Source organism: Manacus candei, unplaced genomic scaffold (genome assembly GCF_025592945.1).
Source record: "Manacus candei isolate 608988 ecotype Guabito, Panama unplaced genomic scaffold, ASM2559294v1 h1tg000018l, whole genome shotgun sequence".
In the NCBI taxonomy this organism is placed as follows: Eukaryota; Metazoa; Chordata; class Aves; order Passeriformes; family Pipridae; genus Manacus; species Manacus candei.
This window is the reverse complement of record NW_026138066.1, coordinates 2,730,459-2,747,445: the sequence shown is the minus strand read 5'-3', so window position 1 is coordinate 2,747,445 and position 16,987 is coordinate 2,730,459. Positions and strand designations below refer to the sequence as shown.

Below are 16,987 nucleotides of genomic sequence, written 5' to 3'. Positions count from 1 at the left end.
TAGAGCTACTGATGCGGGCCAGTGCTAAATGTCATTTATCACCTCTTGGTACTAGAGACTTCACAGAGAATCCTAAAGAGGAGGACATGCATTTGGAATAAAGGGTTTTTTCCATCAACTGCTTCTATGCCATTTTACACAAAAGAAAGTAATAGTGTTTAGTTTGTACTGTGCAATAATTTGTAGCTTGAAAACTGATTTAAATTAACTGTCTGCTGCTGCTAGAAGATTGATTTATTTAGAATCATAGAATGGTTTGAATTGGAAGGGATCTTAAATATCATGTGGTTTCAACCCTCTTTACCATGGGCAGGGACACTTTCCACTAGATCAGGCTGCTCTAGATCAGTAGGAGAGGTAGTTTGTTATTTAAAGCGTCTACTTTTAAGGTCCCAAGCTCAACTTAAGCAATGCTAATGCTTCATCTTTTTTGACTGTTTTTTTGTATTAGCCTTTAAAATATTTCAAAGGAAAAGGTTAAATATTGAGGAAAAGCAAAAAAGCATTAAAAATATCTACAAAATCTGTTATTCTCACAATAATTGTGTACTAAGGAAAAGTTATTTTGATTCAAAGTTATATATTCAGAAGTATAGTAATTGCTGGATCTCAGTTTACCTGTGTAATCTTGTTGTGCTTCTTCGAGTGCATGATAATCTTTAATTACAGAAGCAGTTTCCATATTATTCATGGAAGCCTGTCTGCACCCAGTCAGCACTGGAGGCTGGAATTTAAAGTGAAGGACCATCAATTTAGGCAGAAAATTTGGAAAAGTGTTACAATAGTAATGACAGTATAACACAAGAATTAATTCACCAGAGAGAATTCCAGTTTTTGGGAACTGGTTAGGCAAACATCTGTGGGACATGAGGTATTCCCAGGCAGCTTGAGGAAGGATCTCTTAAGCTCCCTTCCAGCCCTAACCTTTGTTTTTCCAGGTTTATATGACTGGCAGGACTGGCAGGACTGACAGGTGGGCATGAAACAGATTTTGAAAGTGAAATATATGGTCAGACATCCCTTCAGGTCATAGATCCTTGCATTCACAGCCAAGTAGAAACACGGTATGAATACCTGGTGACTAACAGTATCATGGTACTGAGGCCGTGGTAGCACCTGCAAGGGTGTCCATGCTTGGTCTGCAGGTTTGTTAAGGAGATGAGAAGGTGGGTATGGAGTGAGGATGAGGAATGAAGGAAGAATGGGAGAGAGGCTCATGATTAAAGGAATAGCTGTACCTATGAAAATACAGATTTACATCTGCTTTTGCCACAAAAGCCTTGGATAATGCTTGTTAAGTTATTTAGTTAATTGCCTCATAAACAGTCACTAATTGTATGTTACCAACATTCTGCATATTTGACTGGAGTCTGGTTTGTGCTAGTGCTGAGCACACAGTGCTACAAATTACATCAACAAAGCAGCGGATTTTGGAATACGAGCACTTGGAAAATCAGGAATAAACATTCTAATTGGTCATCCGAGGTGACTGATACTTTTTAAACTTTGTGTAGCTCATGTCACCCACACAGAAGTGGTGATTATAAAATGCCAGAAGTCACAGGGGCATGGTGAAAATTAATTGATTGACATTTATAAAGCAGTTATGAGCATCATGAATATGACAGTATTAATCATCCTATCTTTAGAGCAGGATGTGAATAGAGTTTAGGAAAGGGGTTATGGGCCATGAAACAAGGTGAGAATAAGATACTGACTACACAATAACTAATGATAACATGGTGCTGAGTATATGACAATATGCTGCACAGTTGAGGATCCATCTGTGCTGTGAAGGACGACTGTGAGAAAATAGCATAAAATCATATAATTACATGCTGTTCCAGAATGCAAAGGCATGATAATTCTTGTATTTCTTGACTTGGTATTTCTTGTCTGCATTGCCTTGCCAGCAATCTTCCAATATAGATCTCAGAGTGAACTTCCTCTTTACATGCAATTTGATAAAATATGAAAAGCTCGATGAGAGCTGGAATCTACATGTTCATTGCATGGTCATCTGTCTCTTTGATGCACTGACAGCCCTATCAGTCTAATGATAGTGTGTGAATTGTGATTCAGAGCAGAGAGGGGTTACCTACCTATCTGAAGCAGCAGGTAGCAGTCAGTAAAGAGGATCTTGTTTGGTGCCCCTGTACTCAGGTTATTTTCGGGGCAGAGGTCTGTGCACCATTTGTCAGGCCCAGAGAGGGTAGGTTTTAGAGATTATGCTCCACCAAACCTGAGCATGTGCAGACTACAGCTTTTTAGAAGCTTGTAACTGGGCTGACTGTAGGTGGATTTTTGTGAAGGAGGGAAAAAGACTATTCCTAAGAGGAAAACACTCTTTTCTTTGCCCTGGGAAATGTCAAGTGCTTGTCTCAAATCATAGGAAAGCTAGAGAATTTAAAAAAAAATCCAAGGTAATTAAAAATTGCTTAACTATATTTCCCTATATTTTTTCTTGTTGGTTGACTAGAGCCAAAACGAAAAATACTCATCCATTACTGTGATTGCAAGGAATAATGTCACATAGACTCCTACACTTCAAATGTTAACATCAGGTGTTACTATGACTTGAGTCCCTTTCCTTTCCATTTGGAAGAGATTATTACTCTCTGATTTCTTACACCAGCTCTTATTTCTTAACAGCATCGAGTAAAGTATCTTGATGCTTTTCAGAACTGGGTTTGCTTCAACCCAATCATGCATGAATCATCCAATTTAATTCTCCCTTTAAATAAAAAGGCAGAACTTTTTACCCTCCATGCACACTGGTGCAGGTTTTTGCTTCCTCTAATATTTTCAGGTCCCTTCTTGTTGCTAAGTATTGAAATAGAGTATTACAGCAACAGGTGATTTAGAGAAAGTCTGCACTGTGCAAACATGCTCCTGGGTACATTCTGCCTCCAAAGAACTTACTATCAGAGAAATCTCTTGTGTCAGATAAATTGAGCCCAGCAACCTACATCATGAGAGGGGAACGTTTTCCCATTCGGTTGCTATGGCAGTGTTTTACTGCCCACACTGGGATGGTACAGATGCAGACTGTCTGGCCAGTAGGCTGTAGGTCTCTGCTCCTTCTGATGGACCTCCAAGAGTGTTGAACAGTAGAGCTGGGCACTGATGTTTGTAGTTGGTGTTTGAACAAGTGATGTGATGTGCATGAGAATTAGTGTTTCCAAACATACGAATGGTGGCTACAAATGAGCGGTGTGGTAGCAGATTCTGGTAAAATGGATGATCAGGAGGACCCCTTTACCTATTTATTAGATAGAGTTTATGTATCAATTGAGTATGGTATTTGTACACTGACTGATACAAGGTTCATCACAGATAACAAGAAAAGACCAGTAAAATATTTGTGCTCTGATGCTTTCATGTGTTCTAGGAATTGTTACTTAGCTTGTGTCTGATATCTGGTACTTGGAGTTCAAATGGATGTTCTGCAAAACCTATAAAAATTGCAACAAAGTATCTATACTGTGTAAATGAACATGCATTTCTTTTTTTCCAGCAAGAGATGTTGCTAGAGTTCAAATCACTTTCAAATCACTTTCACTGCTCAGAGTGGCTGCTCAGTAGTGAGAACGTATTTCATCTTACAAATAGCTAGTCCTAAATCATGGCTTTATTTGGGCCTTGACAAGAAGTAATTCACTGTTTTATCTCTCCAGCAGTCCTAGAAGGAAGTATATATAACACAAGGAGGTTTTGGAGAGGAAGATTGCCACTAGTTCGTGTAAATAGTGAATTATTTTTCCTTCCACATGTGCTCAGCACTTTAGGTAGCAAATCTCAAAAGTTCATCCACAGTAACCTCTACTGCAGGAATTGTTCCTTATTTTTTTTAGTGTGAACCATTCAAATACACTTTTAAATGTGTGGTTTGAAGACAGTAATATGCTGTTCTTATGCTGCATTTTATTTCTCTGTCCAGGAACCCAGCGGTAACCACACTCCTCCTCAGTTGTCTCCATCACTTAGCCAAAGCACTTTCACTACTGGTGGCTCCCTGGACGTTCCCCACATTATCATGCAGGGCGATGCAAGGAGAAGAAGAAATGAAAACTATTTTGATGATATTCCCCGGTCAAAGCTGGAGAGGCAGATGGCACAGGTAGGACTAAAGCAATGCTGTTAAAAGGCTGAGCCTTGCTGCATTTGGTTACAGAACTAACCCTGAGCAGAGCAGTGGGTCCTATATGAAGTTTGAATTGTAAATGACAAAGGTTGACAATTTTTTCAAGCTGTCTGTTCCAACTCTCTGTACTTCAAATAGTGTAAGTTGGCATGTTGGTGTATAATTTCTCCTGAGAGGTGGAGTTTTGGGGGGCTTTAGGTGCCTGGAGTCTGAGATGAAGGTGGCTTCTGAGCAGCAGAGCATACAGTCTTCCCCCTGCGTTGACTCTGCCTCTTGTTCCTGTAAGAAGGTGCAGATTCCTCAACTTCTGAGCAACCTAGATAAAAATAAGGTGATGTCAGTTCCCTGGCAGAAACTTAGAGGACTTGGAGGGTGGTGATTGCTGCATTTATTAATGGAGAGGGTCAGCATTCTGCAAAACTGTGATCTGGAGATATATCTTGAGTGTTTAAAAAAAGATTTAATGGTGCAAAAACTCATTTGAGCATCACAACAGCAATAGACTGAACTGGATGTTAAACTGTTCATGAAAGAAAACCTAAAATAGTCTCCACCTCTAAATTTTCTTCATCCAATCTCTGAAAGAGTACTGATATTTTTAAATTAATGTATATATTGACCGGAGTGATACTTTAGAATCATAGAACCATTTAGGATGAAAAAGACCCTGAAGGTCATCAGCTCCAACCATTAACCTAGCACTGCCATGTTCATCACTAAACCGTGTCCCCAAGGATCACACCTACATGTTTTTTTAACACCTCCAGGGATGATGATTCCACCACTCCCCTGCACAGCTCATTCCAATGCCTACCACCATTTCAGTGAGGAAGTTTTTCCTAATATCCAATCTAAGGGGCAGAAAATTATGCATGGGCAGCCTGTTGGTGAAAATGCTTTAGAATGAACTCAGCTGGTTTCTGGTGGTACCTATGATGACAGACAGCCAGGTCTTAATTTGTATGTTGGGAACAGGGCTTTGATTTGCTGTCAGAAGCAGATGGGCGGCCAGGGCAGCTCCTGGAGCGACTCACTCCATGAAGGAGCAGGTTGCTGCGTGCTGCCCTGCATGAGGCTTCCCAACAGTGGCTCTACCTGCCACAGTCCAAAATAGAGCTTCTGTCCAAAATTCAAGCTCAAAATGGAAACAGCTATGCAAATAATTGTGTTATAATGAACAAAAGGCTGCAGTCTGTCAGCTAATTGCATGAACAAGAAGTAATTAAATAAACAAAGAAAACAAGGTGCTGCCATTACCTGGGAACACAGAAACAAATTGAATTCCATTTGTTCAGAGAACGTTTCTAGAGAGGTGAAATTGCATTTGTTTGGGTGGGCCTGTTGCCTTGTCTTTTCTTAATCTCCTAATTTTCTGCTATATAATTTTATTGTACAGAATTAAGGAGAAAGTTGCTGAGTGAATGAGCTTGTTTCCAAACCAAAGTCTGCTGGGCTTCTGTGGCAAGAACAAGGTTGAGCTGAAGTCCAGCAAAGAAAAGCCGAATTCTTAACATGAAAATATTTCTTTGAAGGTTATGAAATTTAGGTGTTTGAGCATAAAATGCATGCTTGCTCATGGCTGAGTAGACTGGTTCATCTACTTAGTTCATTTTATTACTTCATTCACAAATCCCTATTCTCACTTCCTCTTTTAGTCACTAATATTGAAGACAAAAAAGTCAAACAAACCACAACAACACAAAGACCTCATGCTAACAATTCTTTCTGTCTCCATTTTACTCTTTTCTTTTACTGTTTGAGGTCCTGATATTACCAAGAGGTATGACATACTCTCATATATGATACCTGGAGATTTTCTCTGTGCTGTTAAATACTGCATTTTCAGAAGAACTGTGATATGTTGCATGTCCAAAGAGAAAATTGAGAAGTTATTATTTGCACCAGTCCAAATTGCTGTAAAACCAATCAAGTACTGGGATTTGTTTTGGTTTTGGTTTTGGTTTGGTTTTTTGGGGGGGGGGGGGGGCGGGTTGGTTTTTTTTTTCTTTGTTTGTTTTTTTGTGAGACTGTGTACCCACTGAATTAAAGACGTCAGTGCCTTCTGTCTAACCTTAACCATGGAATATATCAGTCATCCTTTGGGACTCCAAAAGGGAAAATGGATTCAGATTAAATCCATAAAACAGTGGCTTGTGTTAGTCCCTGAACTCTAGTCTGTTTGAAGTCTTTCTCAGCTCTGCCCCCAAATTCTGCATTCCTGAAGTATGTAAAATTCCCTTTGACTTTAACGGGAAAGTCAATGACTCCCTCTGGTGATCATTCTCAATAAATTGGACTCACCCCATTAAGAGGCTAATCAGGGATTTCTTCAACCATTCAAGCCCAAAAATAGATTCTTAAATTTATTTTTTGCAATATGTGCTTTGCTAAAATGAACTATATTTCCTTCAGTCTTTTCCCCCAAAGCCCCCTTGAAATTAAAAGGTAAAATAATTGTTTCTAGAAAGTACAAGAGATCCAGCTGGTTCTTAACATGAGCCTTCTGCTCCGTGTGTTTGTTTATTTGTTTTATTTTGTTTTGGGTTTTTTTATCTAGCAACTTTCTCCTTGCAGTTTGCCAGTTCCTTTGGCTTGTGTCAGATCAACAACTTCTGAACTGATACGAGGCCTGCTTTCCAGCTAGAATACTTCTCACAAACACTGTGATCTAGAGGAATTATTGGAATTGCTTTGAGGATATTCTTTGTCTTAACCCTCTCTTTGCTAGGCTGTTTGCATGCTGCTGTGTGGATCTGCATGTTTACTGGATGCTATAGTACATAAACATGCATAAAGATGTCTTGTATGCTGTGATGCTGTGAATGTGGTTTTGATGTGTTCTTGGTGATGAGATTAGTGGGTGTTTTTATGGCCTCAAAGAGAGAGGCCAACAGTGTTGAGACCTTATTCATTGTATAGCTTTCATGAACTTGATTTTATTTCAAAAATGTTAGAATAAAGCTATTTTTAGCCTCAATTTAAAATCTAAAATCTGAAGATATTTTGATGAAATGGTGAGATTGGATGTTTCCGTCTTTAGTATGACCTGTGTTTTCACTAAACTTTTACTAGGAGCCATCAAGCATGTTGATCTTTGCATCAATCAACCAGTGTTTGTTAAACAACGAGCACGGCAGTTTAAATCTGTTTTCCTTTGATCTGCTAGATGGGTTTAAAGAGTTCCCTAAACCATAATCAGATCTGATTGTAAGTAATACAACACTTTGTTTCCTGGAGGAAGCACTGATTTAAATTTACTTCATGTGGGTGGTTTTGTCTCAAGGCCAGCATTGTACCTTCATTTGCAGTTCCCTAGCAGACTGTTCGTGACCTAAGAGGGGAAAATCCTGATATAAACAATGGGTCTAACCAATTTAGATTCTCCACTGGAATAGATTTGGTCATCCAACCCTCCAGTTGGTCATCCAACTTTGAAAGTCTTTGATATCTGGTTGTATAAATCACAACTGCCAAAATAGTAACACAGAAGATTGTGAGATGGCTTATTTTCGAAAAAAAAAAAAAAAAGGAGGAAAAAAAAGCAGAAAGGAATGAGTAGTCTGAGTCATCATTGACTGTGGATGTTGAATTCTGAGCCTGCAAACTGTAGGTTAGTATGATCAAATTAATGTGATTTAAAACAACTGAGGTTGTTCTTAAGATTGCCTAAACCTTTAAAATAGAAATTAAATCATACAGACCAATCCTGAGTTCTTTGGAACCAAAATCAATAGGAGGAGTTCCATTGAAGAGGCTCTTCATTCACCCCTGAAATGATTTACAGGGAAGAACTTTGAGATTGAAAGGAATCATAGCTAAGTTCATTAAAATACACCAGTTAAAATGTCACATCCTTAGGATTTGCAATTCTCTAGGCAGCAGAGAAGCTTTAGGTACTAGCTGCAAGCATATTCCAGACTGCCAGCCCCAAGGCTGTGACTATTTATTGCGCCAGCCAGTGACATATGGTGCTTTTAGCCACCATGGTCCATAAGACCTCTTGCCCTGATGTTCAGAGCACTACACCCTGCCCCTAGCCAGGACCAAGGGTCGAAACCACCTTTCCCGTGGCAGGCAGGCAGGGAGGTGTGGGAAGCACCCTGCCCACACAGAAGATGAGCTGGGACAGGCATCGCCGTGATGCTGATGCACTGTCCCCATGGTGCTGAACCTGCAGTGCACCTCGAGAGGGAAGAGGTCTGTCATTTTGGGAGGCAGTGGGCAAGTGCCTCTAGGGTTCTGGGGAAAGCTTCAGCCAGTGTCTGCCTCTGAGTTGTGGCCCGTATGGGGAGCACCGCAGTGGGCTTTGATGGAAGGAAGAGATCTTTTAAGGTCTCAGGGGGTTGGAAAAATTGTTCACAGGCAGGAGAAGTTCTTTCACAGAGATGCTGAACTCAGACTTGATTTTGAAAGCCTTTCTGGATTCTTTGGTCCCATGGTCTGAGGGCTCTTTTTATTTTTCCCCCTTTTTTTTTCCTTAAAACACAAGATAGCTTGTGTAATGTCACTGTAATGACTGCATAGTAAGTTTTAGTTTGAAGTAAAGCTATCCTGATTGTTGGGATTCTGCATTTAACGTTATTTTGTAAGATATAATAATTCATTGCCGGGTTAGGATTGATACACAGGGAACAATCATTTAAATGGATTTAGTACAATAGATCCTCTATCTACAGTAGAGGAAAAGTGTAATAAAAACAAAGAACAATTAGTAAGGGCAGATTTATATTAAAATTTTGAAATAATGTTGCTTCTTTCTGAAGTAATACCTTCAGCTCAATAATATCTTCCAAATACTTCACAGATACTAATGCATTTGTATTTCCAGTGCACTGTGGGACTGTGTGGTTTAAAATCATGTTTTCCATTTTACAGCTAAGAAAACTGAAATATAGGGATGTTTCAGGTTGAGTAAGGTGACACGGAAAGTTTGAAGGAGCTGAAAATAAAGAACTCACCTTTAGTTTTGTAACTTTTAATCACAGTGTGAAATTTTTTTATTTACTTGTTTCCTGTTTGTTTTTCTGTCTCCTTCTTTGCTTTGGAAGGATTTAATGATTATTTTGAATGAAGGAAAACATGCCCAAGAGAATACCGTTGTGTAAAATGAGATTATCTAAGCAGCAATGAAGTATGGTTTTTATCAGTGGTTGAAATTACTCTTCAGATAACAGAATTCTTTACTAGTTGATTTACGAAGCAATAAATACAAAAATATCGTTGTCTAGATTAATTGTCTTTTTAATTCTAAGATTTCTTATTTGCATTTTTTTTAAAAGCATAAAATAGTGGATGTTGTGAGGATAAATAGGCAGCTATTTTAGAAACAAATATGTAAAATCCCAATAAAATGCTCTATGGTTCATGTTTTAGGTGCTTTTTGTTCAATATGGAAAGATGACTGAACTGCGATGACCTTGAATTTAACTTCAAAAGAAAAATGCTCAACTGAATCAATTGTATGGTATAGATGTTGCTAGCCCATAATGTTAATTCCCATAGATGTTAATGCCATAGACAGCTGTATCTTGAGCTGTAAATTTCAGCAAATTTTCAGTATTGTGTATTTCATAGAATCATAGAACCACAACTGGGTTGGAGGGGACCTTGAAGATCATCTAGTTCCAACACCCCTGCCATGGGCAGGGACACCTTCCACTAGACCAAATTGCTCAGAGCCCCCGTCCAACTTAGCCTTGAACACTTCCATGGATGGGGCATCCACTACTTCTCTGGGCAATGGACAGGTAAACTGATAAAGACATTATAAAAAAATCTACCTAATTTCTGCTTGACTAGAAAGATAGAATTTTTTCATGAATGTTACAGAAGCTAACATTTAGGAACTGAAGTCATGTCATGTGGATTATACCTACATGCTGCTTCAGCATATGGAGTTAAGGAAACTGCTTCTATATTCAGTATTAATGATCCAAACTAAAGCCATAAATGCTACATCAAGAGGAGGACAGATGTTCTTAATTAATTTACTGTTTTTCACACTCAATATTGTGAACTAGAGGCTCTACATTGAAAAGGTTGTATGAAAACTGAAGTTTAATATCTAACATTTAAATTTTTGAGCTCCTAGAAAAAAGCTGTTCTTAGAGTTTGGGGTGCTCTTCTGTTTTTGTTGTTTGAGGGGGAGTGTTGGCAAAAATATAGATACGTGTACCTAATGTTCAGGGATTAAAGTCTCATAATCTTCCCTGGTGTTTGTCCAGAAGTTTATATCCTCTGTGCAAAGTTAAGAGGCTGTGGCACACCTGACATACTGAAGGCCCTCGGTCTGTCCTCCCTAGCAGGAGTCCAGCTCCTGGTCTGCTTGATCAAAATCGGTTGAGATCAACTGCCTAAGGAAAAGATGGCTATTGTGTGAAGGAGGGTGTTGGCCGGGTGAGAGAGAAGCGTACCTCTGTGATGAGACTTTTCTCATCAGAGAAGTAAGTGGAAACCATGGCTCTGTGTGGACCTAGCGCAGGAAGAGGCTTTGCTTCTCACCCTGACACAGACAGGAGAGGACAGTCTGCAGGCTTGCTGTGGCCCTGGGTCAGTCCCCTCCTTCCCTGGGTGTGCTGGCCATGGCATGCACCTTCTTGTGAAACCTCACTGGGGGCACTGACTTGGAGTGTGGTGTTGCTGCTCACGCCTGTCATGCACTGCCTGCCTGCAAGAGAACCAGTCCAAAGAGGGTGGTGATTTTCCAGAAATTTTCATGTGAAGCATTTTCAGGAGAAGCAAAAGAAATATACCAATGCAAAACATGTGACTCCTCTAATAAGAAGTGGTATTTTGAGTTTCTGTTTCTCTAAAAGAAGTACAAATTTCACTCTCCATCTCTCAAGATCTTGTTTTTGAAGGAGGATTTGCAGTTATTCCTGCTGATAAGGCAAGCTCTCCCCAGAGCCTTGGGAACATTCAGGGAAGCAGCATCTATTTAGATGGCACAACTGCTCTCCTCTGGTCCTAAAACTTTTGGAGTTACGGTTACAAAAGTGGCCAGACCCCATTGATCCAAGTTTCATTTGTTTCTTTCAGCTGTTGCACCTTAAAAGTTTGTTCGCCATACCAAGACTGATTTTTCTGGGATTTAATCCAAAATTATCCTCATTTCTGGAGCTAGACTGAATTATAGTTAGCGAGTTAGATTATGTGCATCAGGGGAGTGGGGTTTGCTGCTGTTTCTCTCTCTCCTTCCTTGTGCCTCACTGGAGCTGCAGCACTGGGAGATGGGAGCAATTTTCTGAGGCTGGGTCCTGTGGTGAGACACAGAGGAGGAGGCAGCGGGGGAATAAGCCCAGAGGTTGCATTCGGCAGCTCCTCTTCTCCCTGTGCACCATCACTGCCATGTGGAAGTGTGAGAGGGCAACCTTGCTGAGGAGAGGTGGAAAAGGCAGCAGATCAGGAGTCACCAACAACCTCTACTCAGACTAGCGCAGGGCTGAATAAACCATTGGTGCCTACATTTTCCTAACCAGAGCCACGCCCTGGTGTTTTCTAGACTTCTGTTTGTTGTTGTCACTCTCTCCTGGACTCCCTCCTTACACTGCAGTGGCTAAAACTGGATGCCACCCCATGTGAGACCTCACTGGTGGCTGCCCCATATGGCTACTTTTATTGAATACCTGGGTTTTTTTATTTAGGAGAGGGAAATTCAGCAAAGGACCACCAAGATGGTCGGGAGCTGAAAAAGTTGCCCTCCCAGGAGAGGCTGGACACCCAGGGCTGGCTGGAGAAGAGGTGGCTTTGGGTACTAAAACTGAAAGTGGAGAGACGCTGACTGGATGCCAAGAGAAATTTCCTCCCAATGCAGACAGGCAAGCAGGGGAACAAGTTGCTCACAGAGTCTGCCCAATCTCTGTCCTCGATGGTTTTCAAGACTTGACTGGATGAAGCCCCGAGCAATCTGGTCCCATCTCACAGCTTCTCCTGCCTTGAGCTGGAGTTGGAATGGAGATTTCCTGAGCTCCCTTACAGCATGAATTATCTTGTGATTTATTTCCTTTTTCTTTTTAAAGACTGACCTTATCTAATTTGAGGTATACTGAAACTTTCAGATCTTTTTTGTCCTGTTGCAACCTAAATCACTCTGCTAATTTGTTTGCTATTTTATATCTGTATGTAATCCTACGTAATTTTATCTGACTTTCTGTAGTTCATTAGATCCATTTTCAGTTCTTACCACATTCTGAAAAGTCCCTCACTTCTGGATCCTCCTTAGCCTTGGCACTCCTCCAGGCCACAGCATGGAGCAGGTCCTTGCAGATTGCCTTGGCATATTCCAGTCCATTTGTGCTTAAATACCAATAATTATTCTCAAAAGGTGAATTTCAACTTCTTGTGCAACCACTGCATTTGATTCAGGCTAAGTTTGTGTATGGGAGTTGTTCATATGTTGTTGCATCAGTGTCCAAGTCTTGCAGTACTTCTCCTTGATGCCGCTGATTTAATTGGCTAGTTTTCCAACAAAGAAGAAAATTTGATCTGAGATGATTCATACTGAGGAACCTCATTATAAACATCTTGAATTTTTCTTGGCTCGTAGAAGCTGTCTTGGTAACACATGGCAGGCAATATTACACTTTTTCTTTGTTATTCTCGATAATGGATGCATAGATGTAAATATACGTGCATGCATACATATATTTCTGAGTGTTTCTTTCAGATGGCCAGGAGTAATGGCAGAAGGTCATGAGAATTGGGGGATGGTGGCTGAATTTTGAAACAGTTTCTAGTCACTTGCTGGTCCCTGCAGTTGGGCTGCATATAAGTTTCTGAGTCTTCCTTCTAACACATCTTAAATATTCTTTTAGCCCTTCTTTGGTCCTTTCAGTATTTTCTATGACTTTCAAGGATAATTGCTCCTAATTTAGGTAAATCCTTGACATCTCCTAAAGTGCCATCGAGTGAAATTCACTGAGCTGTAATGAATACTTCTGGACTCCTTCCACGCAGCTCCTGTTCCTCCTCTCCTTAGAAAGCATATAATTTCTATGAACAATCTTATGGTTTCTTTCTTTCTTGAGATTACCAACCAAGTTTTCCTTGTCTATGGGGAGGAAGCCTAAAGTTCTGCTTGGATAACTCTATTCACTTTGTGAGACTTTCTCCCTTCCTTTGCCCATCTTGCCTGTCAGAGTCATGTCCCGCCATGACCAGATGGGGAAATCTCTTATGCAAGGGACACCACAAAAATGGTATGATGGCAGAGTCTTGTTGTGATGTTACTTGTAAGCATTTATCTTTTGAGAAGTATTAAGATAATGGCATGTTCGATACTAATCAGACAATAGCAGATGCTATTTCTTTGCTCATCTTTACCATATTACTTAGGAAAATATTCTTTGTTAAACTCTTTTTCACATAACCTTTGTGTCAGTGGTATTAGGTGCCCAAGTGTATTTGTGTTTGTTGTGGTAGAAATGTATGCACAGATTGAATTTTTTACCTGTTTTTTGAGAGCATATGTTTTGGGAGCTGAAAATTGTGAGTGTTTGAAGCCTAATCTCCATTATTCCTCCTACTGCCAAGTTTCTGGCCTCAGATACTCACTTAACCTTTTTCCTTTCCTTGGTTCTTTCTTCTTCAGCACAGGGATATGTAACTTTGAGTACTTCTCCTGGGGATTTCATAATTCATTAAAAATTTTAAGCACTTTGAAGATATAAAATATGTATGTAGTAAATGCCAAATATTTTTACAATGGTGCAAGGAAAAGGTTGATTTCTGAATTTGAATTTGTTACCATCCATAAAATTAATGTTCCTTCTGTACTGCATTACAGTACCTCAGTCATTCAAACAATAATGAGTACAAAACAGAGTCATGAGTTTTGCACTGCTGCCCTTCAGACTGGGCATTCATACACTCGTGGGAAATTCTGTTTCTGCTGGTCTGTTCAATTTATTGTTGGTTTAATAAATCAAGTCACCGGTATTTAAAGATGATTTAGCTTAAGCCTAGATCCTCAAAACCTTTAGTTCTGGGGGTAGGTCTGTCTGATGGGGGTAGTTCATTTGCACAGTTCTTGAAGCAGAGACCTGGACCCAAAACTTGTCTCTCATATGTGAGTGCTTCCAAACATCTTGGGCACTCTTCTTTCCCTAAAGAATTAATTAGAAGGACTTCCTGCCATTTATAAAAGGGGTTGAAGACAGCCTACCTTCTACAACTGTTTTAACCTGTGAAAGAGAAAGGTGAAATACATAGGTGTGAGTCCCCTCAGTCAGAGAAGGGCATGAAATCAAGAGTTCTCAGTTCCTGGGGAAAGTGCCCTAACCTCTGTGTCTTCATCTAGGAGAAGATGAGCTGGGGAGGGAGAGGCAGGATGGGTACTATTGGCACGTGTAAAAAAAATTTATTGTCTGCCCTCTTTTTAAATGGGGCAACTTAAAGGCTGTGCCCACACTTCCTACAGTGCTGTGTTACCTGTCCCTGAGTTAGCACCCAGGCAGCCGACAGATGTACCCGATGTATTTGTAGCTTTAGGTGCCGCAGCACGGCAGGACTGCTATGGCAGCTCTGCTGGGAGACCCCGCACGCCGCTGCTGCTCCAGCTCATGGCTGAGCTGGCTGAGGCCCCACACCAACCCTTAAAGTCAAGGCCTTGAGAGGGGCAGGATTTAAGGACACACTTTCGTCTTAGGAATATCAAGATGGTGAGAAGCAGCTGCACAATGTGATGGCATCATGGCAACTCCGTGCCAGTGCTGGGAAGAGATTAAACATCTGCCAACATACAGTACCCTGCTGCCTTACCTTGCTGCTTTCAGGACCTCAGTGAGTGTGTCCAAATAGCACTGCAATAAGTCTTCTTGATTACCAGATGCTTGAGTATGCTTCATCTGGCATGGAAATGCCTTCTCTTTACTCTTCTCTTAAAAAGTGGGGGCACAAGCTTCTGCCATGGATTCCTATTCAGGAATCTTCTCGTCCCTAGGCAAACAAAGGTAGGCATCCCAGCAATGAGCATGGCCAGAGCATCCAGAAGTCAGTTTGCTTGACATACACAAAAAAATGTCATTAGTACCAACTAGTGCACTGTTCTAATGATGGCACAGCAGAAGTAGCTGCAGCAGTGTTTGCTGGTGACCTTGCACTGAGACTATTTGTTCATCACGTGGAGGAGGACTGTTTTGTAGCAAGTTGCAGAAGATGGGGAAGAAGACTGAGCAAAAATCAAAGTTTTTATTATCTAATGCTATCAAAATGTAGAGCCCTGCACCTCACAAAGGAGAAGCAAATAACTTCAAAAGCAAGATGAGGGAGGTGAAATTAACCAGATACATGAAAGTTTAACAATCACTAAAGCTGGAGGAAGGGATTTGTGCTCATGCATTTCAGATCATGAAGGAAATAAGGGACTATTAACAACATTAGGCAGCCACCAGTCTGTCTGGCAGTGCTTTGTAGTCAGTCCAGAGGATGCCAGGCTTCCCTGGCAGTAACCAGAAGTGATAACCTAGTCTGTCACTAACCAGGCAGCCAGGTTGCCGACTACAAAAGGTAAGAGCAAAAGCCATGTTTTAAGAAGAGTTGCACTTTTTTGGGTTGTTTTGAGCATTGGTGCTAGATTCCTGCTGCCGCTGCTGACAAGAACCAGCAATGCACATTCCTGCTGTTGTTAAATTACTTATATATTAATTGCTATCTATTCTGGATACTGCAGTTGCATTTTTCATGTCTGTTGATTGCTTTTTGTTGCTGCCTGCTGAAGATAGCGTGGGCAGATTCTACGTCTGATGCTTTGTTTTAGTTGCCTGGCTACTGTAAAATGTTATCTTAGCGTTTGCTGAGGTGCCACAGATGCTTTCTTGATGAGTGTCCAAACAAGGAAATATATAAAAGATGCTGGTTGAATGCTGTGCTTGCCTGTTGCTTTTGCTAGAGATGCTACAGTATGCTGACTTTGCTTTGCTATTACAGACTCTGTACAATAATGTAGAAGGTAGACTGAAACCTTTCATTTATGCTTTGGGGTCATGGTCAGTACCAAAGGTAATATTATCTGTATCTTTGAATGCAAAGGACTTGTTGTTGGAAGGAGATGGTGGGCAGCTGCTTCACTTGATTGCAATGCATTCTTTTCTGGTAATTGTTACAGAGAAAACATATTTTTTCTGTTGATTGTCTTGCCAGATTTTTCCCTTCCTCTACCTGTGAAAGTCTCCAACAGAGAGAGATTTAAGTCTCAAAACTTAATCAGGATGTTGACTTCAAACTTCTTCCCTGCCAAAACCTGAAAGTAACCAGTATTTCTTCTGCTCTCTGTGTTTTCTGTTAATGCCTGCATAACTTTATCTCACAAGCATTTCTGACTAAATTGTTTTCTTGTACTCACAGTCTGAAACCTCTTCTAGAGTCTCTGAATAAGCTATGCGTCTTTCCAGCCAGTCCAAAAATATTTTGTCAGCAAATAAATAAAATTACATTTAACAGCTATTTTACTTCCTTCTTTAATATTATTGCAAGCCTTTTCTATAATTATTCTTGCCTTTTGGCAGTTGCAGTGCATTAATATTTACAAGATGAGATACAGTTTTCTGTTTATATTAGCAGTCTTCGGTCTGTGAGATCTGGACCAACCAGAATGCAGGATATCCTTTCTCATCGATTCATCAGGTTCATAATGTAAGATACAGTAATAAATGGCTATGTTGTCATTCTTTGGATGTACAGTCTGTTGCCTTGGTGTTATCTACGGGTGTCATGTCGCTGGAATGGTAACAAAAGTTCGTAACTTGTCTGCCCTCCTTGGGGATTACGTGTGCGCACATCCGTGTGTCGTGCCATGTGGTTAGCGTATGTTGGCTGTATGGTGTACACACATACAGGACGTGGGGG

At 40.5% G+C, this 16,987-nt stretch overlaps 1 protein-coding gene and 1 long non-coding RNA gene across 12 annotated transcripts in view; one reads left to right on the top strand and one right to left on the bottom strand.

The window, feature by feature from the left end:
• Positions 1-16,987, top strand: part of ANKS1B (ankyrin repeat and sterile alpha motif domain containing 1B) — a 414,822-nt gene that overhangs the window by 365,580 nt on the left and 32,255 nt on the right. For 9 of the 11 annotated variants that reach the window (XM_051784790.1, XM_051784789.1, XM_051784786.1 and 6 more), the window contains 2 exons: positions 3,941-4,120; positions 16,700-16,774. In XM_051784790.1, coding sequence (XP_051640750.1) covers positions 3,941-4,120; positions 16,700-16,774 — 255 coding nt within the window. The remainder of the gene's footprint in view (positions 1-3,940; positions 4,121-16,699; positions 16,775-16,987) is intronic. The other 2 variants (XM_051784788.1, XM_051784791.1) reach the window with 2 other exon arrangements.
• LOC127469922 (uncharacterized) lies at positions 6,136-16,704 on the bottom strand. The gene is made up of 2 exons (XR_007904123.1): positions 14,903-16,704; positions 6,136-12,598 (listed from the first exon to the last, which is right to left on the bottom strand). It is a non-coding gene; the product is annotated as an uncharacterized LOC127469922 (long non-coding RNA).